This window comes from Folsomia candida, unplaced genomic scaffold (assembly GCF_002217175.1).
Source record: "Folsomia candida strain VU population unplaced genomic scaffold, ASM221717v1 Fcan01_Sc001, whole genome shotgun sequence".
NCBI lineage: Eukaryota > Metazoa > Arthropoda > Collembola > Entomobryomorpha > Isotomidae > Folsomia > Folsomia candida.
Genome location: NW_019091193.1, coordinates 21776168 through 21804063, shown reverse-complemented (window position 1 = coordinate 21804063; position 27896 = coordinate 21776168). Strand labels below are relative to the sequence as shown.

General features: G+C 38.0%; 1 protein-coding gene across 3 annotated transcripts; it reads left to right on the top strand.

Moving 5' to 3' along the window:
• The first annotated feature begins 393 nt into the window (after positions 1 to 393).
• LOC110859406 (beta-1-syntrophin) lies at positions 394 to 27896 on the top strand. Of its 3 annotated transcripts, none has more exons than XM_022108365.2 (16): positions 394 to 773; positions 14000 to 14685; positions 15151 to 15467; positions 15575 to 15645; positions 15801 to 15868; positions 18833 to 18875; positions 19075 to 19170; positions 19921 to 19985; positions 20183 to 20372; positions 22185 to 22456; positions 23260 to 23325; positions 23444 to 23541; positions 24702 to 24907; positions 26036 to 26250; positions 26454 to 26468; positions 26553 to 27896. In XM_022108365.2, the coding sequence occupies exons 3-16, from the start codon at positions 15175 to 15177 to the stop codon at positions 26628 to 26630; spliced, it is 1776 nt and encodes a 591-aa protein (XP_021964057.1). In that variant the 5' UTR covers positions 394 to 773; positions 14000 to 14685; positions 15151 to 15174; the 3' UTR covers positions 26631 to 27896. The 3 variants fall into 3 exon arrangements, with proteins under 3 accessions (XP_021964057.1, XP_021964065.1, XP_021964048.1); XM_022108373.2 differs by lacking the exon at positions 394 to 773 and adding an exon at positions 9970 to 10450 and having other exon boundaries at positions 26036 to 26232; XM_022108356.2 differs by lacking the exon at positions 394 to 773 and adding an exon at positions 9971 to 10450.

Sequence of the window (27896 nt, the reverse complement as noted above, 5' to 3'; positions counted from 1 at the left end):
AGTTTAATCTGTTAAAAAATAGGAGATGGGTACATAGCCGGAGGTTAGCGAGGTAGGTATGCAAGTTGAAGTAAATACGATGATACTTTGAAAATGTAATGCTTTATTTTCCTCCCGTGGAAAGGTGTTTCCTTTGAGTTTACTTATTGTTATAGTTTGTCTGACCAAGTTGAAGTGGCTGCTGCTCAAGTAGCTTGTTGGAGACTTGGTGAAAGTGGTTGTTTTTGAGGAAGGAGAGAGGTAGGCGGCGGAGGACGGAGGTGAGTGAGGTGATCCTCGAGGGAATGAGAAAGTCGGGCTCAGTCGGCTTTCTCCTCTCTCTCCAGCACTAGCAGCACCAGATCTCTCTCGCTCTCTCTCTCTCTCTCTCGCTCTCTCTGCCCACATCATCAGCATCAACGTTGGCCACCATCCACTTCCTCTCGAGCAGAAAGTCTCAACTTCATTCATTCTGTGGTTGCAGACAAAATCAGCAACGCCAAAAAAAGTTGCTTCCCAATCTCGCAACAATCACTACATATGCACGTTTGAGCAGTATGAGGAATTCTGCATGGTTCCTCAGCCTCGTCTAGTTCGAGGACAAAGGGTTCGTTGTTACTGGTGCTGAAGGTTTTTACAGTTGTGACTGAAACCTGTTTGTATGCAGGGAGCAATTGTTGTACATGTGAAAGTGAGTTGATTTTGTATGGTGCAACAGACGGATTTCTTTTTCCATTGTACTGACCTGACTACCTTGACTGGGACGACGACAAGCAAGGATATTCAGCGCATGGGTAAGCTTTGAAACTTCTTGAGACAAGTTTTTATGCAACTTTTGCGTACACGAGAATGGCTGAACAAATATGTATAACCTGGATATTTTCGTTAACTCTGACAATTAGTAAACCTCCATATACGCACATTCATGCAAACGTCAATATGGATCTCTCATAATGATAATGGCCTGAAAAACAGCGGAACACTGTTCATTTTAAGAATATAGATCTGGGAGCCCCCTGGTTGAGCATATGAGGGGAAATCGTCCACCTAATTTAAATTCTAGAACTGTAATTCTGTAATAAAGTTTGAGTTAATTAGTCAGCAAAGATAGCCTTGAGCTTGCGAGATGAGCAGGAAGCAAAAGCAAATGAGCGAAATATGTATAGGCGACGGGCGAGGAGGGAAAGTCATGGAAGTGAATGAACTTCCGTGTTCGTGTCCGTTGTTGATGATGTTGAACGAAAACGAAGGCAGCGAACTCAACTCGTTAAAATAATTATCTGATGAGAGATAATTGAGTTTATCCAAATAAAATCCAGTCTGATACGACGACTAATTCGGAGGGATATGCATTCATACTTGTCTCATGAACTCCGCAAACGATCCGCCAAAATTTGAGGTTACGTAATGCAACGCTCATGAAAAGATCGAAATGAGACACCGAAAAGAACGAGTGCGTTTCTGTATAGCGCTCGATTATCCATCGGATTGAATAATCGAGTCCAATATTTAAAAGCATTATTAGTTACCAAGAACTTATTGCCGATCATACTGTTTGTGTTGAATATTGTTGTATTTACAATTCAAGGGTTCGTCTTGGACAGCGTTTTCGATCAGAAGGTAGTAATTAAGTTAATGTATCTGACCGCATAGCCATAAACGTACAGGTTTATAGCTTTGCTTTCACTTTCAATTCAACCACAAATGTATCACTTTCACCCTCCTCTGCGTGTGGTGGCATTTGAGCGCTCATCCATCTAGGTATTCAGTACTATGCATTTGAGCGGAGAGAAGGGAATGGCTTGGTTTGTGCGGTGGCGATACTTTACTTTACGGAGGAGGAGATGATATGCCAAGCGCTTGGGTTTACATTTTACAAGCCGGTCGATTCCTCTCCTCTTGTTTTCTTTAGATCAGCAACCACCCAGTTTACCACCGGCATGGGTAGTTTGGGCTGAAATTGGAATCGAACCTCCTAAAACATGAGATTTATTCTTGCTTAAGGTGCAGTGTAATATGAAAATCATCAACTTTCACAAACGAAGATAGCATGCATGGAAATGCTTAAATGTTGAATGTTTGAATGTTATGTGTCTTCAGCCTCGCGTCATCCAGGTTGTCTGTCCCTCATATTTCCAACCAGATAAGGCAGCCGAGCTATACGCAGTACACATTTCCCTCCTGCCTGCCTGTTTATAATTTATGGGTTTCCCATCTCTAAAATAAACAAATGCGAAGTTCACCACAGAATTACTAAAATGGGACCCGTTTTACTACCCACAGGGAATTGAGGATAACTCCCATTCACGATAGTGCATGGTTGATACATACAACATCACTGGGAGAGATTAATGTTGATTCTTATTGTGGTGGAGAAGCCCTGAGCACGCATATTTTGTCATGTCAAATAAGTGCGTAGAGTTTTATGCTTAAATCGATATTGCGAGAAAAAAAATCATCAAAGGAAGTTTGAGATGTCCATCAGGAGAATAACTTGCTTTTCCGTTGTTTTAAATTTATACTGGAATTTATACTGCACATATTTGAGAGTGGGAGGAGGTAAGTGGGACCGGTTGCCGTGATTAAACAGGAAGTGTCGCGTGAAGGACGACGGTGGTGTTCAACGTGGGATGATGATGATGACGATGATGAAATGATGTGAGGATGGTGACGACTGGAAAGTTTCCTGTGGAAACCCTGCATTCGGAATTTGAGACGAGGAGATGAGATGAATGATGAAGAGTGGCGCTTCGTCGTTGCCGTTGTCGCTTGATGAATGAAAGTGGTGGACATCCTTTTGTTCCCAACCAGCTAGATATGTGTTCAAAGATTCCCTTTTCCTCTCCTCTTTGTTCGCAGCTCAAACTCCCACTTTCTCTTCATAATAAATATCCCCTCACAAACGCACTTTCTCCAGCTTCCTGCAATACAAAATATCGTAACGCCTAGTTCCTTCCCCGTTCCCGGTGATGCAATTATTTATTGTGTTTGGTTTGGAACTTGGATGGATGAATGCATTGGTCATGCATAATGTGCAGTTCATCGTACAACCAATTTGAGAAAACTGAAATATTTATGTAGCAAGGGTGGTGAACAGCAAAGGGAGGAAGTAGATGAAAATCAGCGATGTATTCGAAAATTGGGAACGAAAATTTTCTTTAATTATGATAAAGTTAGACTTTCCAAGTAAAACTACATCAATCAATTGTACATACTTGCCGCGCTTATACCGAGAGTGAAGAAATGCATGATAGAGAAAAAAGTAGAGCATTGCACATTAAAAATCTCTATCTGACAATTAAATTGAAAAGTATGTGTATAATTCATCTCGTTGCATTCCATGTGCAGGTGCAATAAAAGAATGCTTTTGTCAAATTGTTGAGCGAGTCTGTGATGCTAACCTTTTGGTGTTTGTAAAAATTGGGAAACCTTTGTCCTGTTCACGCCTTTTCTATTTCTTAGACATGCAATGTTGATGCAGGGTAATAAATATAATAATCAGGAACTGTGTAGTTGGCAGTGTGTCCTGCTTGTCGAGTGCTGTCCAGCTCACACACATCGCTTTGCAATGTTCAACAAAGTGAGACCACTTTCTCTTTGATGATCTCATCAATCTCTCCACCACCACTCGTTTCTTTGTTCCGTGGTTATTACGCGAAGGACCAAATAGTGCATGTGCTACCGTCGTCGTGATCAAATTTACGGCTAAAAATAAAAGAGTTCATATTGAGTCGTCGGAGCCTAGATCTTGCTCAGAACACGGGTGTTCATTTCAGGTGGGAGGTTTTGTGGAATTTTGCTAAAGTATCAAGTGACAAAATATTGAGAAGACGACTCACCAGTGACCATCCAAAGATATAAAAAATTTCATCGACAAAACTTTTTTAGAACTTTGCGCAACAAAAATTTGTATAGTTGTGCTGTATTCCTCTTGTGCGACATGACGTGTTTTTCCTTTTAACCCGGCAATAATCCCCACAAAGAAGACCAATTTGTATTGTACGTGGCTGACCGGTCCAATCCTTTCTCCTTATACATAAATAAATGGCATTCTATGTGTCCATGATACGTATGAGTTTTTAGAGTGGTTCCAGTTGATCGAATCATGTGGTCGGGTGGAAGGCGCGTAGGTGGGTGTGAAGCGTGGGTGAAATCAAATTTAATGAAAGTGCAAATATTCTCGAAATAAAAGATAATGTGGTGTAGGAGGTTTAGAAGTGAAGGCATGTTTGAACAGTGAGGGAGGATGTGCGGAAACTTACATTACTTTGCACTTTCTCCCGATAATTGAGTAATTCAAAAAATTGAATTTGATACATACGAAGGCGTATGGCGACTCAGCCATGAGATATCTGGTGAGCTCTTAGAAAAACATGTCTTCCACACTTGGGGAAGTATCTGGGTACCCGACTTTCTCTATTCTTTGTCTCTTAATATTTTATCCAGGCAGCTTCCTAAGACGGCATTGCAAAACCTTATGAGCAGCGTGGTAGTCCACTCTATCGTCGCTTTTGCTGGGGTATCAAACCATCAAAAAATATTTTACCCATCTTTTTCCCGTGTATGTGGGCAGCTTAAAGTTATCCATCCATCTTGTCAGGAGTGAAAACCTTTCCTCTGCATGAACGCTTCATATATTTGACAGAATGTGCACCAGCCAAGCCACCAAACATTTTATTACTTGATCAATTTTTTTTACCCAAAACTTACGCATGATGTGATGTGATCGTCAACATTGAGGCGTGTGAGTCGCCTTTTCTTTTGCATTATTGTTCAGTTGACGACCAACAATCCACTTTTGACGAGGAAAAGAAGGATCGCTTCCTCCACGCTATCTCCATCTCAATGGAGCTATAAAGCTATTGACAGCGGGCAGGCCAATTCAGTGGAAAAATCGCCAATCGTATCCCTCCCTCCGATGGCAATATATGTAAGTAATACAGATCGCAGTGGAGGAGGGAGAGCAGGGTTAGAGAGGAATTTAATGGAAAAGCATTATTACTTTGGAGGAGGAAGAGTTGAGCTGGACTCTGGGGCTTTGCTCTCCACAAACCTTCGCTTTCCAAGGCCCAGTCTTATTTGGCGAGGAGGATAAAGTCTGACCGGCCGTCGTATGAAGTCCGGCCAAGCCACACCTAGAGCTTGTTGTATGTGATTATGTAGTTGGTCCGACGGATCCAATTCTGCTCGCTTGTTTGTGTATACAACGAAATATTATAAGGACGATCAGATATGTGTACATATCACACAGACTGTTGACAACATTGTCGTGAATATAAGTCTGCACACCACACGGTTATGTATGTTGCTGCATTGGTGAGAATAGCTTAGAAAATGTACTGAGGGACATTTTAAAACGTAAGATGGAAACTTTGAGAAAAATTATAACGCACGTTAATACTGATATGTGAAAAATATGTAAGGAAATCCTAAATTGGCAAACATTGGCTATATGGTTTTGACGTGCGAGGTAAACTAGGCGGTATCCTGATTAGGCCATACCTTGATTTCTATATAATTATTGCTGGTCAAAGATGGTTTCCTTAATTCCAAATGAAAATACTGATGCTCACTTTCGAGCAGAGTTGCTGACTCTTCGATAATCCTATGTGGTAGACTTTTTATTTATATGTATTGCGAAAAGGCTGAGTAGTTTTATTGCCAAAAAGGTGGTCAACTCGTGCGCGAGTTAAACGCATTTTAACATATTTGAAGTATTTATGTATACTTTGCGCTTATGGTCTTCACAATGTTTATAAATCAAGAGAAATGTGTAACCTAATGTGTTTAATTGTCTTACACTTGCATATGCGTTCCACATTTGTGTTTGTATTCAGGGGAGAAATGCGTGTACACTGTCTGCATAGCCGTTGGAAATCCAAGGGGAAAAGCTATACGGAAAATCTACGAGAACAAGTATCGACTTTCTCCAAAGTAAACTTGGCCACATCTTGAGTGAGAGTTGTGTAACCAACAACAGCCCGCTTGACAGACAACTGACACTTTCCCATCTCCCAAGATTAGGCCCTCAGCCCTTCAGCCTCGATCTCTCGATTTCTAAATGCACTTCTAGATGTGTAGCGTGTATGTAACTTCAACTTCATACGTTGAACATACAGTCAATGGAAAAAGTATTGGCAACCCCCACGTCAGCTAAATAAAATTGGCTATAACCATGGAATGCATCATACAATTGGTATGGAAACAAGATTCCTAAACTTTTTAGCTCGTTTCCGTGGAGTGAATGTATTAGGATTATGTAATGAGGTTGTCCAAGGATGGGCCATCTTTTAAAAATTATTAAAAATTTTCGAGTTGGGGACAGGCACGCATTTTTTGGCGTTGTCACCCGTTGTTGGGTGAGTGAGAAATTATTTTAAAAATTATTTTTGCTACATTTTCTGGGGACTGCTTTTAATTTTTAACTCGATTGCATATTACATATGTGATATTGATGACCATTTTTGTCCCCGATACTTTTATATATTTGTACACGTATTTATATGCATATTTTTATAAAGAGCACAACCAGGTAGATAATTCGAGTTCCGGAGAAAAAATTTTCATTTGTCTAAAACTTGACAAAATTTTCATTATTAAATTATCACTCCCACGATAACGGTGGACCTGGAGGACGAAGAGGAGGAGGATAATTTAGTTCTGGAAGATTTTGTAATTGATGAGGTAGCAGCTGCTGGTGCAGATTCAGAAACCACTCCTGCTGATACCGAAGATGAGTTGTTAACGGTATAAGTTTTTAAAATCATGAGGATGTCAATTTTTGTCAAGTTTTTTTAAAGATAAATAAACATTTCTTTATCTGGAACTCGAATTATCCTCCTGGTTGTGGTCGCTATCTTCATAAAAATATGTATACAAATAAGTGTAGAAATATACAAAATTATCGGGGGCAGAAGTGGTCATCAATATCACATAATATGCATTCGAGTTAGAAATGAAAAAGACCACCGAAAAATAATTTCTCACTCACCCAACAACGGGTGACAACGCCAAAAAATGCGTGCCTGTCCCCAACTCGAAAATTTTTAATAATTTTTAAAAGATGGCCCATCCTTGGACAACCTCATTACATAATCCTAATACATTCACTCCACGGAAACGAGCTAAAAAGTTTAGGAATCTTGGTATGGAAATTTGTACCCATTTAGCAAATATAATGTAGTTTTCGATTATAATCATGATTTATTAATTAAAATTAGATAAACACAGTTTCTAAATAATTTGTTGGAAAATTTGCAAAATTTACCCGCAAAAAGTATTGGCAACCCTTAACTTAAAAAATCATAAATCAAAGAAACGCCAATTTTATTATGACAAACTGCTTCTAGTATTACGTAGCACCTCCCCTCGACGCAATACAAGCAAAAATACGTCGTGGAATTGATTCAACAAGTTTCGTTATAACGCTTTTCTATATGGCTGCCCACACTTCCTTTGAACTTTTGACAAGCTCGTTTTTCGAAGAGTGGTTTCCCACCAGTCCCTCTTTTCTGAATCCGGACAATCAGAATCACATCGGGAGACTGCAATCAACGAAAGAAGCTTAACCTTTTCGATCTCCAAAACCTTGCATCGTTAAATTGGCTACATGTTTGGGGTCACTGAATTTTCGGAATATAAAATTCCTTCATAGGTCAGATTTTTATCAAATAATTTCAAATTATCGTTTAGAATGATTATTTGGACCTCATTGGTCATGATTCCATCGATAATGACCAGCTACCTACGCCACGACCTAATCATTTAACCCCAAACCATAATCGCTCCTCTTCTGTGTTTAGCTGTCATACGAACATATTCGTTTTTGTGAGCCTATTATGGCATCCGCCAGACTTGAACCATTCAATTTGCTCCGAATAAGTAAAATATGCTTATGTCAGACCAGCAGAACCTTCTTCATTCATTGGAAGTCTATTCAGGGTGGTGTTTAGTCCATTCCAATTTATTGAGTTGGTTCGTTTTGGGGACCCTCGCGTCAGTCGGGCTTCTGGACCCTGAAACCCCATGGCATGATTTTTGATTGCTCACAATATTGCATGATATGTTGACGCCACAGTTGGTTCTCAAATTCAACATGGTTTTTGGGGTTAAAATCTTCCGATCTCGAGTGATAATTTGCTTGATTCATCAGTGGCTCGTGGGCGTAGGTGACTTTTTTCTTCCGCACCATGGAAAAGTAGAAACTGAGATTGTCATTTTATATTTCTTGGCTACGTATTCAATAGTAAATATGGAAAAGTATGTTTTCTCTTTGATTTTTCGATAGTAAAGCTTTTTTGTGAAAGATACATGATTATTTCTCGCCGCGCCAAATACAGCTCGTTTGATGTCGCCATTTTGGCTCCAGACAACACAACTGTAGACTTAAAATGTAGCTAACGTCATATTTGGTCACCTAATTAACTTACCGTAATGAAATGTGGTAGCTGATTAAGAAAATTGTTTCGCGTAATTAATTTGGCCACATGTTGCCAATACTTTTTGCGGGTAAATTTTGCAAATTTTCCAACAAATTATTTAAAAACTGTGTTTATCTAATTTGAATCAATAAAACATGACTATAATCGAAAACTACATAATATTTGCTAAAGGCCTACAAATTTTCATGCCAATTGTATAATGCATTCTAACGTTACAGCAAATTTTATTTAGCTGGCGTGGGGGTTGCCAATACTTTTTCCATTGACTGTAAGGCGCATTCATAAAATCTTAGGGTAACATGGATACAATAAAGGCCCACTAATTGAACCAACCAGGTTTTATAGGCCAAAATTAGAAAATAGATACATTATGGATACTTTAACATAAAGTAATTTTGTAGGGTGATAAAGGTTATAGTCACCAAATGGTAGCATAACCATAACTTGTTCGTAAAGGCTTCCAATGAATATTGTTCGAGATGATACTACAATCAAGGTGCTATATTTGAATAATAGCTGCGTATGCATTCGCTCTAGCTTCTTGCAAGCTTAACTTTTCGAATGGTTTAGAATTTAGATAAACCAACCCTTCAGCCTTCGAAGTTTTGAATTGGTTTTCAGCCAGCGCCACAGATGACTATTACTAATTCATCCTATCCGGCGGTTACACCAATCAATTATCCTTCAAGATATATTTCTCCCAACAACAAATTTAAACACAAGAGGTTAATTGTACGTACAACGGTCCATTTACTGTTTGGTTGACATAATGAGACGAGATACTGAAAACACCATTGACATTTATCTAAATTTTAGGCGTATAGGCAAGCAATCAGACCTTAGGGAATATGTCAATTATATGAAGTATCTCCGAGATTGTAGAGAAGTTTAACAAGTAAAGTTTAATTTAATTTCCTACCAAAGTAATCTGGATAATTGTGTTCCAATTACCAAAAAGTGTCACATTATGCCATATTAAGCACCATATACCGATATATGTCATTGAAAAGATGGAAATAATCATTTATATAATTTAAACTTGGATAATGCAAATGACAGTTCCCTTCGATTTCTGAACCGGAAAGGGAAATGCCCTTTTTGATGTATAGAAATACATATATTCCATGCTTTTCTACAAGAGATTTAAATTGGTCAGATTGAAATGAAATGAAACTTTCGCCTAATCATGTTAGAGTAAGTGCGATTAAACCGAATGTTGATAAAAAATGGTAACTTCACACATAAATAGTGCGTGAATCCATTGATCCTTCTTAATCATGAGATAAACCAAGATCCTCCAATTCTTAACGCATTCTTGAGACATCATCGGGCAAAGATGATTTGTCGACCTTCTCCGGAGTAAAGGCCGTATGATTATGTACACTTTAAACATGCCAGAAATCACTCACATTCGCCAATTTTCTACAAAACTTTTACAGTTTTTATGGAACTAGAATGATATGTAAAAAAAATTGCATTTCATTTATGATAAGGAAGTTACGGCCCTTCTTTGTTGTAACCAACATTGAACAAATACACACAGACAGACTTCAGTTCTTATTTGAGTTCCGTTTAAACTCGGCTCAAACGTTGTTCACCACTCGTAAAAAAATAATTAGCAGAGTGTGTGTAATACTTTTGTTATTATTTGAATTTTTATACGGTGCAGAAATTGTAGTGTAAAATTGTGCAAATGTTTCAATAAAAAATGAAAGAAACTTTACAAGTGTGGTGTTAAATTTTGAAGTTTTATAGATTTCTAATGATTACCTAGTATTATGTAATAGGAATCCTATTATAGGATAAATATGTAGACTACATGTGAAAGCAGTATATGTTGGATTATGGTGAAATGTGTCAAACCGAAATTTTCTTAGTATTAATTACTATACCTCAAGTGAACTTATAAAAAATATGTAAATAATGCACTAAAATCGACAAGTATGAACTTGTGCCTTAATGACTGTATGCTGCAGTGCAATTGCCTTATAATTTAACTCGAAATGATGCGAAAGGACAGAATAAATTTGGTAAGAATTGTCGGTTTATTTTTATTAAGAACAAATAATATTTTTTGCAACGTATTCCACTGTAATGGCACGTATTTGTAAAACACAATTCCCTAAAAACGCATTGATATTTATCTGTATGTGTGTATGTATACATGGACAATATTAGTAAATAGTAACATATATATTGTAGGTGACGTTTAAGTAATCGTTGATCGTGTTTTATTTTATCAGAAATGCTGAAATAAATGGTTTGAACACGTAAACATTGAGATAAACTACCCTACACAGCATTCATTTGTTTAATTTCCTCATAAATTTTCTCGGATTTTTCTCTTTTCTCATCCAGATGTTTTCTTTAACAGACATTGATAAATAGCTACTCTGAGTTAGAGGTCATGTCATTCGATATGATGTAATACAGATAAATATTATATCTGTACTCTGTATAGAAGGGGCATAAATGCCTCTTCTATTAGACTCTAAAATTAGCATTCTGCTGCTTCTTGCTTTCTACACAATATTTACGACATTTGTCAAGGTTTATGTACATTACATACATCAGCAGTGTACAATACACCAAGTAATTTATATGATGTCACATAATACATCAAAAAATCTAATCATGAAAATATAAATACTGAATATTAGACATTTTGAACATTCCATACATTTGAATTTGTCATACGAAAACAGACATGTTGATGCATAAATATTTTACTAATGTTACATCATGAACCTGTCAGAGTAAATAAGGCTACTTACTTTTTGACCAAATCATTATATTACATGCATATTTATTATGTGCACGGATTATACATCAAATACAGTAGTTAACGGGATGACTAGAGTTTACCAATTGTGGAGGTCAAGTGGCGGCTGAGTGATAAACATGTCTTATCGCCATCGAGCAATAATTCAATCAGTTTTGTTGTTGTTTACTAAACATGTTTACGCTTATGTACACATGGGTGGCGTAATTAAGTACTAGCATCATGATACTTCTCAATGGAATCGGCACTACAAATTTGTCTTCTTATTATATTCCTTGTTATTATTATTCCTCGGATGCCATTATTTATTATGGTACCTTGTAAGCCAAGATTAGATTAAGATTGCAACAACTGCAACCAGTTATTTGGCGCAATGGAAGTAATGCCAGCAAAACACATGCAATGGTGTTGTAATTGTATGGGTGGCAGCAATTAAATTAGTTATCAGCAATAAATCTGCACTTATGATATGACTGAGTGTGATTTTTAAATACCTGTTTTGCGAATGAATAGGACGTGTGGATATATATTTGTTTTTGGGAGTCTAATAAGTCTTGTTAGATCCGAATTGTGGCATTTCGCTCCCTGCGTTGTAGACATCTATTTTAGCTAAATTTTGAAGAGTTATGACTGCAAATTACAACAACGCGTGATAGAAAGACATTCAACTTATTTCCGAATCCTCATTATTCTTCCTCCAACTACACTGCAATCCTTCCAACGCGAGGAGGGATGAAAAAGTGTGCTCATGTACATATATGTAAACCCCCATTATTCCGAATAAATTTTTAATGTTGGCTGGCTACTGGTTGGAAGGAAAGGTGTGAGTGAAGGAATAATGGATCAGAAAATGATGCAAATGGTCCCAAATATTAGCATTTTTATTGGTTCTTCTTTCTCAACTTGAAAATCCTCTTGATATACTTAAATGCAATGTACACATCCATCCCTCAAGCACAATTGCTATTTTCATGCATTTGAACGTGCATGTACATATGAACATGTACTGAAAGCAGGAAGGCATGAGCCTGTTTGAATATTCAGCTAGCAAAATGTACAGTCAGCTGGTGCATTGAAATTGAGTCAATTTTTGTGAGCAGATGTATTTTATTTTCTCTTTGTACAAAACCAAGTAAAGTAACAAAGAAAAATGTATCGTCAAGAATGAGAAAGTTGGTAGAGCATAAAGTAAAAAATATATATAATAATAATGCCACATTACATTGCACATTTGCATGACTAGTCGACGACTACACCTTATTACACCTACACAGCCATCACCCATTGTATTTTCCGAGCTGGAAAGAACTTCCAATTTTACCCAATTTGGAAGAACTTCCAGTGTTTTTATCTTTGATCTGCGTACGTAGAATCACCACAAGGAATTTGAGGAACAAATGCAGAACGGAGAAAATATGTATTTGGTATTTCTGTGCATACATATATTAAAAATATGTATTTGAATCTTGTTTGTACTATAGGAATCAATCTGCTAGGCAGTAGGAACATAGTAGAATCAATAGGATCGCCATCCATATGGTTGGCCAATATAATGGGTGGGTCTGATGGTGAGTGCGAGGGTGTTTCAGGATTATTTATTCCATCCATCTTCATCTGTCACGGATATTTGGAAATTTTATGGTGCATAGAGAAATGAAATCATATACCATATACCAAATTTTTCTAAATTCTTGATTTCCACCAGTCCTACGTTGATGCATTAAAATGATGCACATAAAATTTGGGCGTTGTTGGAATTCCAAAAGTTTAACACCATTTGTAACACTCACGAACGCCTGAAATCTAGTGTAATGCATGGTGCGGTGAAAGTAATGAAGAAACTGACAGGTTACTCTGTATCAATTTGCTTTCACTTTTATACCTGTCTGCGAGCTCAAGGCGTACCTGTCACTCAAACAAAGATTTTCTTGTGCAAGGAAACCTGCCTCAATTTTGTAGAAGCCTAAACCAGAAAACCTTCTTACGAACAAATTATGTAGTCGGGCTGACCATTGCTTATGCATGCATTTAGAGTCTGATCAATACTGGCAAAAGTGGAAATGAATTATCTTCGACTATAAATAAACAAAAAAGCTTCTAAGATTTTGGTGTTTTTAGACCTTTTAACATGCTCAAAATATTGTAATTATATATCATTCACTGATGAAAATTATTTGTCATATTTTTGATTGCCCTAAGTCGACAATTTATTTGAAAAAAACTTGGGCGCACACCAATTTGTAGATGAATTTGTACACGAATGAAATGTATGTACTGACATTATGTGTGTATTATGTGGAAAGTTATTTAGGCGAGCTTTAACATTGGTGTACTTACACACAATTCGCCATCCTACGTAATACGTAATATTCTCGCAGGAAAATGAAACCTCGTTTTGGTATTTGAACTCTAGCCAAAATCTGACAGCGATTATTTCTCTTGGGAAAATAATTGTGATAATCTTATTAGTTCTCTTGGCTCTTGACTCATGACTAGCGTAGACTGGATAGAGTAATGGTGTTCTTACAAAGTCCGATCTATCAAAAGTCTTGTGCTTAAAGCCAAGATCTGCTCATTACTTGCAAACTTGGGAGAATTTCTATTCCTCCTCTGATAATGGGAAGTTACTTATTAAAACCACAAAAAATATGAACCTCTGCTGGCTTCCATTACGTGCAAAAGTTCAAACGGCCTCCAAATAATCGTTTGCCAATTAGTTTTATGAGAAAAAGAAGGAAGTGAAAGCACATCACGCAATAAAAGTGGAGTCCTCATTAGTCATAATTACTATTTTCAGACCCTGCCAAAGGAATAAATCGCGGGATAATTTTCTGGAGTGAAAGCAACTGATACCCCCCGCCACCACCAACACCACTAATCGCTAATCAGTGTGGTACTATGCAGCAGTGGTGGTAACTAATGGTCTTCTTTCCGCCCTGGCGTCCACACACACCCAACCAAACCCTTGGACTGGATCATGATTAATGATGATGACATGTCTTCCTCTGTAATCTCTAAATGAACCTGTATGGACGGATGTCTGCCTGGAAGGCCCACCATCTGATTACTAATCAATGAGACATGGACATTCGACTACTGGACTGAATTGTTAAAAAAAGTGGTGACGTTGTTTGTTAGAAAAACTTGAAATACCAAAAGAAACCTCTCCATCCATAAAACCATATCATAAACACATAGCCCGAACTTACATCGCACACTTTTTGCGTCAAAGACAAAATTTAACCCAAAGCAATACAAAATAAAATTGTGACTTCGGTAGGACTAGCCGTGAAAACAGCGGTATATTTTTGAATGTTTGTTTAGCCACCAAATCTACAATTTCAAGAGGAACGTCGACGAGAAATATCAGTAACATTAAACTATCAGAAAACAAGGGAGAAAGAAAGCAAGGTGTGCAAAATTCAAACCCCAACCATTCTTGAGTATAGATAAAAAAATACTGTAAGATACACCATACGAAAGGTAAGCGACATTTTTGTGTAATAAAATGTTAGTATGTGGCACTTGAGATTTGAATCCTTAATGTGATTGTTGCCATTCCTTCATTTATTATCCATTGTTCCCTCAGATGCCCTGTTGGCTTATCCTTATTGTTATTCGTTAATATACATATCGTCGCTGTAAATCCTTAAAGTATCCCTGGTACTTTATGGATCTACAGCGACGATATGTCGTACGTTTATTTTCACTGGAATTTTATGAGACCTTTTCCATTAAAACGAATTTGAATGTTCCATCAGCATTGACGTTATGACATGAACTTTGGAATCAACAAACGTTATTATGCTATTTAATCCTGGAGGAAAATTAAATGGCAGTAAAAAAAATACTGTCATATTTACAAGAATGCCTATTTGCAAATGATCATATTGCATACACACAAGACAAATATATGTATGTATGTAACCACAGGTTCTTAATTTACAGGGGTTGGCCGTTAACAAAATTTCAATGAAAATGGAGACAATGGAATCGACTAGATCTAATACCTCAACTGGAACGGGAGGTTGGTCAGGAGGGCATTCCACGCTCGGAGCAGGGCGATGTGGTCCCCTAGAAGTGCTTATAAAAAACCAATGGCATCGTGTCCTTGCATCACTTGAGGGACAATATATCTCACTCAGTTTATACGAAACAGAAGCCAATTCCACCACCACGACAAATGGGCATTCAAATTCCAATTCGAACAATGGAACGTCTTCTAACACTCCCACGCCACCAGAGCAGAATGGACACGACTTTGGGTAAAAAATTAATTACTATCAACCGATCTGACCTGAACCTTGTAATAATAAGTACAACTACCATTAATAATGTTGTCACTCATGTGTACATCTATTTTCTTCTGCAGAAATTCCAACGGAAATGAAGGGATGAGTTGCGAAGTGCGGTTGGTCCGTGTTGTGAAAACTGAAACGCACGGTAAGTCATGTCTCAAATAATAATAGTAATACACGAACATCATACATTAATGAAACACCATGATCCTTCCTCTCCTGTCATTTGTTTTATTTTACTCCAGTTAACGATAAGAGACTTTATTCGGGTAATAACAAAGGTTCTTAAATTTTACCCAGGTCTCGGAGTTTCCATCAAAGGAGGGCGTGAGAATAATATGCCCGTAATAATCTCCAAAATTTTCAAGGTGAGATTATAGTTTTTTTTTGCTAATGAATCTCGTTCCCAGACCGACACAGTTGCCAGAAGCAATATTGGGTAAAACTTTCATTTCATACGAAGATGAAATCTTTCTTCTCATTGATGGAAGTGGAAAGCTAGGCTGGTGCAAGGGTGAAGGTGGAATGACGGAAAAGAAAGTGAGACTCATCAGAGTTAAGAGAAAAGAAGAGAAAATCGATACTTTATCCATTATCCACACAACATAACATAACCCATTAGGAGTTGGCTACCTCTCCTTCCTTCCTTCCATCCAAGAAGAAGAAGAAGAAGCAAGCTGCCATTAGATTTTAGAGAAGGATATATGCTGCCTGTTACACCAGCACCCAGCCGACAGCCACCTTTCTCCTCTTTCTCCTTTGTTTATTATGAGGCTGCTGCTGCTGAGAGAGAGAGATTCGTCGTAAACATAACCGTTTTGAGTTTTACTTACTCCAAGGTATGTACAGCCATACCTTTTTGGAGAGAGAGAGAGACGAGACGTTGCTACCCGTCCTAGTCCAATATTAAATTACGATGAGACCAACGAGATTCCAAGTTATGCTAAACTTTGCAAGTTTTCATCCTTCCCGAATTGAATTGGAGATAGTTTTCATTTTCAAATAGTTCATCTAGCAACGACTACGCTGATCTCGACGAGACTCGGAGGCTGAGTTCAGCCCAGGATGCAACTTTGCCCTTCGCCATAGGATAAACTTTGCTCTTAAGAAGATGGATTTGAATTGAATCGGATAATATTTTTGGTAGTAAAAGGAGTAAGGCAGGCAGGGTGGGAGGTGAACTAGCTCCATAAACTTGATCGCGATGAGAAATTAGAAACAAAAGGAGAGAGGACGGAGAGAAAGGGACGGTTCTGTCTGACACAGGATAAAGAGGAGCAAGATTAATTAGGGAAATGGATCTAAATTCATACAATGGGATATACTTAATAAAAAATGTAGATTTCAATGACGGATGAAATATACAATAATATGCTAATTTTCTTGAGATAACATTAAAATTTTTGTTACTAATTTGGTAGAGCTGCAGACTAGATAGATGTGTATTTAATATTATTATTAGCATAAGTGCGCATCGCAGTTCAACCTTGATTGGATTTAATTTGGAAAACCTTCAAAATTTCCAATCCAATTTCCAAGTTTCAAACTGGATAAATACAAAATTTGTATTATGGGATAGAGCCAGAGATGATCCTTTTCGTTTCCCTGTTTTGTGCATAATTGAATGAGCAAGTTATTTAATAGGATATCAGTTGAAAAGTGCTACTGCGTATATGCTTTGCCAGTGGGCAACATATTTTCTTCCACACCTCGAGCCCAGACCAGAAGGTTTCGGAGAAAAACTTGCTGTGAATAGTTTTGAAACTTTGTGCCAGATAGCTTCAATTCCGTTCAAGTAAGTTTCTCTCAGGACCTGGAATGGATCAGCCTCATATTTAACAACCGTAGTTAAGTCGATTACTTTGTTTGTACTAACAAGTGTACGGGAACTTTGTTTTGGATGAAAGCTCTTGAAAAGTTTTGCATCGATGGGTTTCAGGTGCTTGTCTGATTTTCCCATAGTTTCTTGGTAATTATTTGTGAGTGGCGAGGGAGTAGCCATCATCGTGAGGTTAAAGTAGCTTCGCAGTGTCAAATTGTTTCATCTCAAGATGTTGGCGATATGAGATAAGTTTTCAGTTGTGGTAACATCACCCCTGCTGTTGAAAACCTAGCCTGCGGAGGACGTATGACCGACAGAGCTTCTCTCTCGTCAAGACGCTAACAAACTAAAATCATGCATGGTCATGAGCTCAGCAACCATATTGCACATGGCATGAAGCTCCCAGTTTTGTATTCGGATACTTAATGCAAAATGGCACAAGCAACTTTCTCCAGTCCCGCTCATCCAAGGAAGAAAGCCTGCCTTTTGTCTTTCTCAGCCAGCTCTTCACTTGATTTGAGACTGTGCTTCTCTCTGAATCCAAATCCGAATTTCACGGGTCACAGATTGTCACTTGCAAACTTTAGATTTCGGAGACACAGAGAAAGTTTGAACGTTGTTTGTGTTTTCTCAATATTGTTCCAATTTGTTCATGTGAATGTACTGTGAACACACGTGCGCATGCATAAATATGATAATAGAAAGGATATATTGTGGTACATGTCGCATCGTCAGGTGTACATCAGATTTCTTTTTTTTAATTCGCAATTTATTAGACACTGGAAGGCGGAGATATACGGAAATCCATATCCAAGTTTTCTTTACATACATTTGGATTTTTTTAAGAAGAAAGGTGGCAACCGAGTTGGATTTTTTTATACGCGCCGTAATGATTATGCGGTAGATCAGAAGATGCATTTGTACTGAAGAATTCAGAGTACGGTATGTGACATAAATCACTGCGAGCGCCTCCTTCCCTTCGCCATTTGATCTGGCTGAGCAAGAAAGAAATAACGAGGAGATAAAGACAACCACGACCACCAAGTGAGAATAAAAGTGTCAAAACCTGGCATTATGTTGATTACATTTTTTATTAAAAAGGAAGGCTTATACACTTTCACCACTCACTTGTCAGTTTGCATATGTGGATGCAGTAAGCAGAGTGATTTTCTTGGTGTGGGTTGTTCTCCACACTGCTGTGGATTTGCAGAGAAAATGTGGAAAGGAAATCTCCACATGTGTCCTGATTTCGTTTGTTGTAGGGCGTGAATTTTTATGGGAGCATTAATCCAGGATATGGATTATTGTGAAAAATATGACAATATTTGTACCAGGACTCTGTCCCAACGACAAGACCTGCATATGTACACAAGACGAACATATAGGGTGATCAACATGAGACATGCTCGAGTACTCCAAATCCAATCCATGTTTCAATTTCCGCCCTATACCTTAACTGATACGCCATGTGATTCTGATGATTTATGACAGCATGACAATTTTCTTGCAGGGGATGGCAGCAGACCAAACGGGACAGCTTTTCGTCGGTGATGGTAAACATCCATTTTTTACTGCTTGGGATTAGTTAAAATATTTCAAATTTCGGAGGTATATGAAATGTCCCCCAGCCCCCTTCATCGTTGTGTATTCAGCTACCCTTGTGTTTATGTCCTTGGTCATTAACTAATCCTAAGTACACATATTTACGCGTGAACAAGCTTGAATCTTCAGTTTTGCTACTTTATTTTATAGCTATTCTCACAGTAAATGGAGAAGACTTGCACAATGCAACTCATGATGAGGCCGTGAGGTCGCTCAAGAGAGCTGGGAAAACGGTCGAGTTGGAAGGTGAGTTATTTCTCTTATTTAAATTAATGTACCACCCAAAATGTGTCACCAACTGATATTTTATTTTACGAGTGAAGTGAGTGACACTACACAAGTACTTATCATAGAAGAAAATTTATATCCACGGGATTTTTAGAGGATGAATTTCAATTTTTCATGACTTCAATTTTAGAAAATTAATTTTAGAACTATGAAATTCGTTTTTTAATACTCCCATATGTACGTAGACATGTATTTTTTTATAATCAACTATTTGAGCCATTTCCCAGCAAACCAAACCGTCACCGTGCACCCGACCCTAAGAAAAACGTGGTTTTCGCAAGCACTGTACATGTAGACAAGGCCGTAGTCACATAGTTTTTGCGTACCACACCACGAAGGACCATTAATGTCACCCTCACACAAACAATTTCGACACAAAGCTTTTTCCTAGAATTAATTAAACTGGGGCCTGGTATTTGTTCCATGTCAGGTTAATGTCACCAAAAGAGAAAGTTCGTTTCGTTCAAGCTATGAATATGTGTACCCCTCTACACACTGCACGAAAGATAAACTTTCACCACCAACGGCTTTTCACTGCCTTTTCTATAAATTTTTAATTTTAAATGCAAATGAAACTTGTACATCTTTGCAAAGTTAGTCGAAATACAACAAAGGAGTTCAAATCAAACCAAAGTGCGTGGTGTATGTACATTGTGTATATGCTGTTTAAATAAGTGTGTCAGTAATTTTATTGTTTGTTGTTTACAGTGAAATATCTGAAGGAGGTGACCCCATACTTTCGCAAGGCATCCCTCCTGGCTGAACTGGGCTGGGTAATTATTTACAAAATTGTCTTACTTCTTTATACCAACTTCCATGATATCTGTGCATTTGATATTCTACACTAAAACAAAAAATATTTAGAAGCCTGGAAAAGCCTGCAAATCATTAGTTGAAGCAAATTGCCAGGCTTCCGCAGGTTGTCTTATCTCAAATAATCGTATATTAACAAGTTTGTCATTTTTACCAGGACCTGCAAAAGGAGTACATGGCGAATGGGACCACCTGCACCACATCCCCCGAGGACAATGGGGGGCGGGCCGAAGAACCGCTCGGTCTGCCTGGTCCAGCACCCGACTGCTCCTTTGGGCGCTGCGACACCCGGGCCGTTCCCCTCACCCTCGCTTTCCTCGCCACCAACTACAGACACCCCGACCTCGGTATTTTATTGAAATATTTTTTAGGGCAGAGACGGTTTAATTATGCATGTAAAAGGTTCCAAGGTAGTGGGACCTAGCCGAAAATGATTGTGGGGCATGGGGCGTGGAGTTTTATACATTTTTTTCCAGAACTGCTACAATTCATTCCACATATATATTCGTTTCAAGTGGTAGTTTAAATTCACATCATTTCAAATTATAATATAATGATGACTCCACACGAGACCAGACTCTTAATGTCTGTGTTCTGCTGGCTCTGTGATACGTTTCTCATGGAAATTGAGCCAATCTATTTTCCGTCCTTCTTCACTCTCCTCATCCTCCTTCGTCTTTCCTTCTCTCAGTCACTCGTCGTCAGCCAGAGAGAGAGACGAGAAAATATGTAGAACATGACAGCAACTGAGACCATTCCTTTCAATAGTGATCACATTCAGACGGATTGAGTACGTATATCCATTAACCGTCCTAAAAGTATATGTACTTAATACGTGTATCTATCTGGAGGGATGGTAGCATTGCATGCAAAATTTATTTTGACAATATGCATGAACTTTACATGGATGTGCATAAGTATTGGTCGTCTTGATAGTTTATGGGGACGATTTAATTCAGAGGAACAATTTAAGTGGGCTAGGAGATGTTGGCATCAATGTAATTTAGGATCCAAAGAGAGAGATGAGAGCAAGTCAAGTTGTAGAATGGTGAGAGAGATTCCCTGAACTGAATGAATGAGATGTGACTGTGACACCACGACAATAGCATTTGCACTCTTCGTAATTCTGTCCTTTCTCTCAGATATTCATTTCTCCTTTGTCTCTCTCTTTCGCTCTCTCTCTCTTTGGGTGAGGAAGACCCTGGCAGCTTAAATTGTCTTTCTTGGATTACATGGAATTTACAAGTAATGAGTTTAGCTAGCAAATTCTGTCTGCGGAAATTTTCCATCTGTCTCCTGTGTCGGCTGTCAGTCATCCAATATAATTAAAAAGGGTTTACAATTCATCCTAATGTTAGTTAGCATAGCCAATGCAAAATGTAGCTTTTGACAGAAGATGGAAAAATTTGATTTATGTATTTGGTTTATATTTGGGTTCGAATAAAGCCTTGGGTTGTGGAGGCTACTAAATATATCTGCTACTACTAAAATGATTAAAGGAAAGCTGAGGCGGACTTTAATTTAGTTGAACGAGTTGGGTGGGCACATATACATTCCCAGTGGCTCTGGAAGGGAAAGATGACACGGGAACGTGTCTCTTTCCCCTCCTCCTTTCCCCAAAGATAAGAGAGTGCACTGCATTTAATCGAGTAATTTAAAGAGTAAAGGCACTGTAAAAGTTTATTTGGCTGCTGGTGGTGTAGAGGAGACACATCTTTGCTCACATCTTTATTGAATAATTAAACGACGCAGGGAACAACGGCTCCCTTCGGTCTCTTTCCTCGTGTCATTATTATCCGAAAGGACTTGTTGGATGGAGAAAGCAATTCATTTTATTCTCCTTGGTTGGCAGCATGGACATTTCCAATATCTGTGAAATTGCATGTCTCACGTTCATGTTGAAGGATACCAATGGGCACATAGTGTCCGACTTAAAACTGAAATTATGGAATAAATGGTCTATTAAAGAAAATCTAGAGTAAGTATTTAGAAGGAAGTCTACTATAATACGATATTGTGGTGTGAATACATAGATGATTACTTTTTTTAGCCACCCCTGTGAAAGTGAAATTATACTTTAGATTTTCACATATGCAAACTTTGTCACTTTTTTTTACTAACCTTCAATAATCATATTTGGAATTGTATGATTCGTCCAGATCACCGAACCATGGAGCTCTATGCACCGGACGGTCTCCATTCTTTGGTCTTGCGGGCCGGAAGTATGGCTCAGTGTCAGGCTTGGGTATCCGGGCTGAGCCACACCCTCTCAGACTCCACCCAAGTGGCCCTCCAAAGGGCAAACCGCTACGTCCAAGGGTTGCTGGAGGGCAAGGTACGACACATGGGTTGGCTGCTCAAGAGAAATCCACCAGCGTCGGAACAGCAACATGGACATCAAAGTCACGGATCTGCCAATAATTCCATCAAGGTAACCTCCATTATGTAATAACCAACATTTTCTACACGAGGTATCGGAGGTCAACAGCGGCACACTATTTTGGCGAGATGCGCTGCGCTGACCCGATGTACATTAGTTTACACACATGTTCCACGTGTAGTGACACTTAGAGGGTGAGACTTGTAATAATACTTAAACGAAAAAGAATGATGCGAGAGAATGAGATTGGGTTCCCACTCCCGGTCCATGGGTTGTTGACGTCTTTCTCGCTCCGGTTAATTAAGTGATGTACCTTTTAGTTAAGAGTGACTCCTTCCAAAAGACTCGAGAGACCATGACTTGAGACACATTACTGCTGAACAGCTACATAGTCTCACAAGTATAGGGAACACGTTGCGCTGCTTTGGTATTGGAGTTTGTGGATGGTTGTATAGGACTTGAAGTAATTGGGGGTCCCATCCCATTCACCACTAATTGGGAGTGTATCTTTCTTGGTGGTGTTATGGTGGCGCAGCATGGCACACACCGCAGATGTAGCATCAGCACACAGCTAATTTAATTAGTCCACTGGCACTTGTCTCTTATTTATAATTCTTTGTGCTGCTTTGGCTCGTTCGGTTCAAGAAATGTGAAACGCCTTGTTCCTTCAACAGAAGGCAACATTTTAGGCACATAGTGAATACGACTTTGGCAAATATGTACGAATTACCAGAGCAAATAAAAAATTCTACGGCTTTATTTTTTACAGTCTTGTCACACTGATGCTTTGAAAATTGTCTTTAAATGTATTTGTGCATAATCCTAATGCTAAAAAAATATATTTATTATTTCAGAGTCGAAGCCAAAGCACGTCGTCGGATGGAGATGATGCGAGCAATTTGTGGCAGCCCAATTTCGTGGTAATTATGCTTTCTCCTATTATCCAAATTCATGACTATATATTAATCTAAACTCCTAAAAATATCGTCTTTGCAGTTTTCAGTAACAAAAATTCATGTTCGCCTTTCTCATTTTCAGGTTATCACGGATAAAGAACTGCGTTTGTATAACTCTCCTCCATGGTCGATTGATGCCTGGGCGAACCCATACGACTCGTGGCCGCTTCTTACCACAAGGTACTAAAGTTATACTGGTAAACTACTATAAAGTTGTGCTTATCTTCATGTTAGAACTAGCGACGCATATTATTTGTGAAACCCATTACATACACCTTAGGATTATTAGTGTTGCGAAATTTATTCGGAGCCTGCCGAGTTAAGTGACATTTTCGAGATCACAAATGCGAAAACCATGTTGTTGTCTGTCAGTCCAACTTGTCAGAGTTGGCGAATTTATGTAAAAGTGTCGTCCAAGGACATTGATATACCACTCTCACTTTGCATTGCGAAGCACATAAGAATAGGGCTTTGTTAAATAAAAAATGCAATTGAAAGAAAATTGAATGTTTGAAATTGCATTCGTTGAGTTGTTTTTGAATGGACAAAACCGTTCTAAAACTTATTCCATAAAGTTCATTTTTTTCGTAAATAAATGAGACAATAATATGGAACGAATTGCTCTTTCCCTGCTACAAAAATTGGTAATGTCGACTATATCATTTGATAGATTATATTAGACTTCGATCCTTCATTTCAAATAAGTGGAGCATGATTCTAATAATCTCCTTCCTTATCGTAGGCAAAGACATGCTAGACAGCACTCCAGAAAGTTCTCCCTAAAAAATAGATAAAAGAAGAAACTTTGGATTTATGCTACGTAAAATGTATTTATCATAATTTAATTTGATATTCTTGGAAAAGCACTTGGTTAGGGGAGTGAAATGGAATGTAAGAATCTCCTGCTCGCACATTTCCAGACAGCGACTGCTAAAAACTACTACTGAATTCATGTTGTGTTATCTACTTTCACCGTTGACTTTCAATTCAATCGAATTTTGCATATGAAACTCAGCACTCAGTCAGCCAGCATTCTGGTGCTCCAGGGGGTATAAGTGGGGGACAATCTAGCTGGATGAACAACTGCCAGGAAAGGGGTTTCATGAACTGAAGAATCACAATGAAATTTATTTGGCTTAGTGAAAAAGTTATTTAGTTTTAGAACTCGAAATAAGAAAGTATGCATCAACGTTGACTTATTTTTTCATGTTTTGTTATTGTACGAAATAGTACGCATCTCTACAAGTAATGCGTAAGAATGAACATTGCAAAGTAGTTACTAGACCTGTTTTCTATATATATTTTTTTCTTTACAAAGAATTTTCTTTTGATACTTTCAGATTGGTCAGTTCCAGCAGCCGCAGCCAAAGCACGTCCCCAGCCGGACTGCGTGACTTCCTCACTTTTCACATCAGAATCGGAACTCCTTCAGGCGTGGTCAACGTTATATTTAGAACTGAAACACAAAAGGATTTGGCAGGCTGGGCTCGAAATATCGTCGTTTCCTCACACGAAGCGGCCAATAGTCAAAAAGAGATCTCTTGCAGTAAGATTTCACATTTAAATAATTTCGTGTCATGTGCAGTAAGAATTTTTTTACTACGTACACGCATAGTCCAATTAATTACTTTGGTTAATATCACAAGTTTTTTTGGAAAAGAGTTTACAATTTGTCATCCTCTAATTGAAGAGTTTTGGAGCAAAATGAAATCCAAACAGTCTTGCTCAAAAAATACCAGAGGGACCAAAAAAAGTTTCGACTTGTACTTTTTTAGTAGTTGCTGCTGAAATAAAACTTTTTTTTTTACAAATTGGATTTTAACCAGCGATTAATTTGTAAGTTTTGCTCGGGACAAGTCTCTAATTTATGTGGGCTGTGTGTGTGGCCTTTACGTCCGTGGGTTATGTTATCTGCACCATCCGACAGAGAAAACTATTTACCTTCTTTCTCCATCTCTCTCGCTCTTTCTGTTTCTGCTGCACACTTGTTAGAATTCTCGCCTTCTTTTTAGGAAAAGATCCTGCAGAATAAGTATAAGAAACATAAAGTGAAAAGAATGTGTCACATATTTTTTAGAAATACTGTTCCAAAAACCCGCATTATTTTCCCTCAAGGGTTTCTCCCATTCCTTGAGCTTCCTTAATTACGTTCGAGCGGACCATAATTATTTCCAAGAGTCTGTTACTGACTGGATTGGCCGGGTTTGTCTTTCTGTAAAACAAAGACAAGAGCAGCAACATGTTCAAGTGCACCTCAGAGATTAGCAACAAAAACTTGGTTGGAGAAAGTTTGGCCATTTGTGCCAACTTTTTATTTTACACCACCGTTTATAACTTGGTCTGGAGGCAGTTTTTGTGGAAGAAAGCCCGGTCTCTGTACTTTCACCAGCTAAATGACGTTAAGACTTGATGTTTAAGAGAGGCTATAAGTTGAGGAGATAAGAGCGGAAGTTTCTAGAGGTTTATACTTTGGTAATTTGGCAGACGCATGCAGCAATCACTTTTAAGACCACCAAAATACTTGCACATAACATACCTAAGTATAAATATGTACGTATTGCATTGCACATAATTTTTTCTGTAATTAAAGTCGTCCAAAGTCAGGTAGGGATCAAAATAATCATTTTATTGCAAAAATGGACTCAAGAATTTTTCCTCTCTTGTGGTTCCTTAGAATGCAGTTGGAAGAATGAACCCTGTCAGCTAAAGGTCCACTACGACGAAGGCTTCACTCTCTCAGAGTTGCCCAAGGGCGAAGGGGGCGGCCCTCCAAAGGTGCTCTGGCAGTACTCGTACACACAGTTGAGAACATCGGCGGATGATGCAAACCACTTGTTGTGGCTCGATTTTGGGGCCGAAGACGGTGAAAAGGTTCAACAACAGCATTATGTAATTTTGCTCTCTTCTTTCTCCTTTATTACTAGAGTTAAAAATATATATAATTTGCCTGATGTCATGCACATATGAAGGCTGTATGATGCATGATATATTCTACATCTATGTTGACGCTTGTTTCGGTTTCACAATGCATTTTTTGAATTAGACATTTTGAGAAACGTGGTTTTTAATGTCATTGTAATGTTTATTTTTAGGAGCTTGATCTTCAGGTAAGTGTACAAATTGTATTAACGCTTTGTATCTGCAGGTAAGATTGTTGTGACATAATCTAATGAGCAACTATTATTGTGCAGGGCTGTCCTAAACCCTTGGTATTTATAATACATACCTTTCTTTCTGCTAAAATTGCCCGTCTTGGGCTGCTTGCCTGACAAAACGACGACGTCCTTGTCTGACGGCAGGGACGTGGAGGTCGTGTGCCTCCAGTACCACCTCCGAAACCAAGGGCGAGGAGAAGGTCTCAACCACAACAAGAGCTCCAGGATGACATTCAACAGCAGAACAATCCATTTGTTAACAATCATCGCAGATTTCATAGCAATCCCAGAGTTAGGAGCAATTCTTTATCGGGTCATGTGGCTTAATGCCTTTTTTACGAAATTGTTATTTACGTGTATAAATAAGTTACCCTTGTAATTAATTGTTATGAATTACACATATATTTGTAATACCCAATACGGTCGTATTTTACTAATGCTTTAACTAGATTTTTATAAACTACATTATTCAGGATAACTCTAGTATCCATTTCATGCTCGAAAAAGTTAAGCACAAATTCCAAACGAACCCCTCCCTATAATAAATAATAATAATAATAATAATGATAATAGTGTTTAGAGTGTCCTATTGTTTTTTTATTACTCTTTAAAACTCTTCCCTGTGGGAAACTCGTCAATTGATATCTGTCATATCTGCAAAAAAGTGAACAAATCAGAAAAAAATTCAAATGCCTATCGTGAACCTTACACTATAATCAATTTCAAAGTTGCTGAAGCAAAAGTTCAAACGTGTCTGTCTATTAGTATTATGAAGGAAACGAGCCAAGTCTTTTCACTATGAATCATTCATATCGGTGCGTAATTTGTAGCAATTTGTACAATAAAGTGGAATTTTATATACAGATAAGTACGTTGTAGATAAAATCAACAAACGGAAAGGTTGTAATAAGAAATGAGATGATGACTTGCTTTCTGGACTTGGTCAGCTTTTTATTGTAATCAAATGATGCCAATACCTTTCTTTTCTTTCATAGATTAAAAAGTCCTTGGAATTTCAAAATTATGTAAGTCAGCGAAAATAGATTAAAAAAATCAGAAGTTTTTGAAACAACCATAACGTATTTGTGTAGAGCGGAGACGAAATGAAAGTATTATTACGAGGTAAAGTACCATACAGAATGTAATACAATGTGCCTTTATATCTGATATAAGAATAGAAATTTAATCAATGTTACTAAAACCCAAGTAGTTTTACTGATTTAACATGGGTGATTGAAGTCAGTTCAATTATTGACTACTTTGTAAGTCTATTGGTTATACAGCTACTTATTATATCTACTAATAAGAAGTAAATTAGTCCAGTCGTGATTTAGTTTAGAAGGTCGGAAACTTTAAATAAAGGATTTTTACATAAAAAAA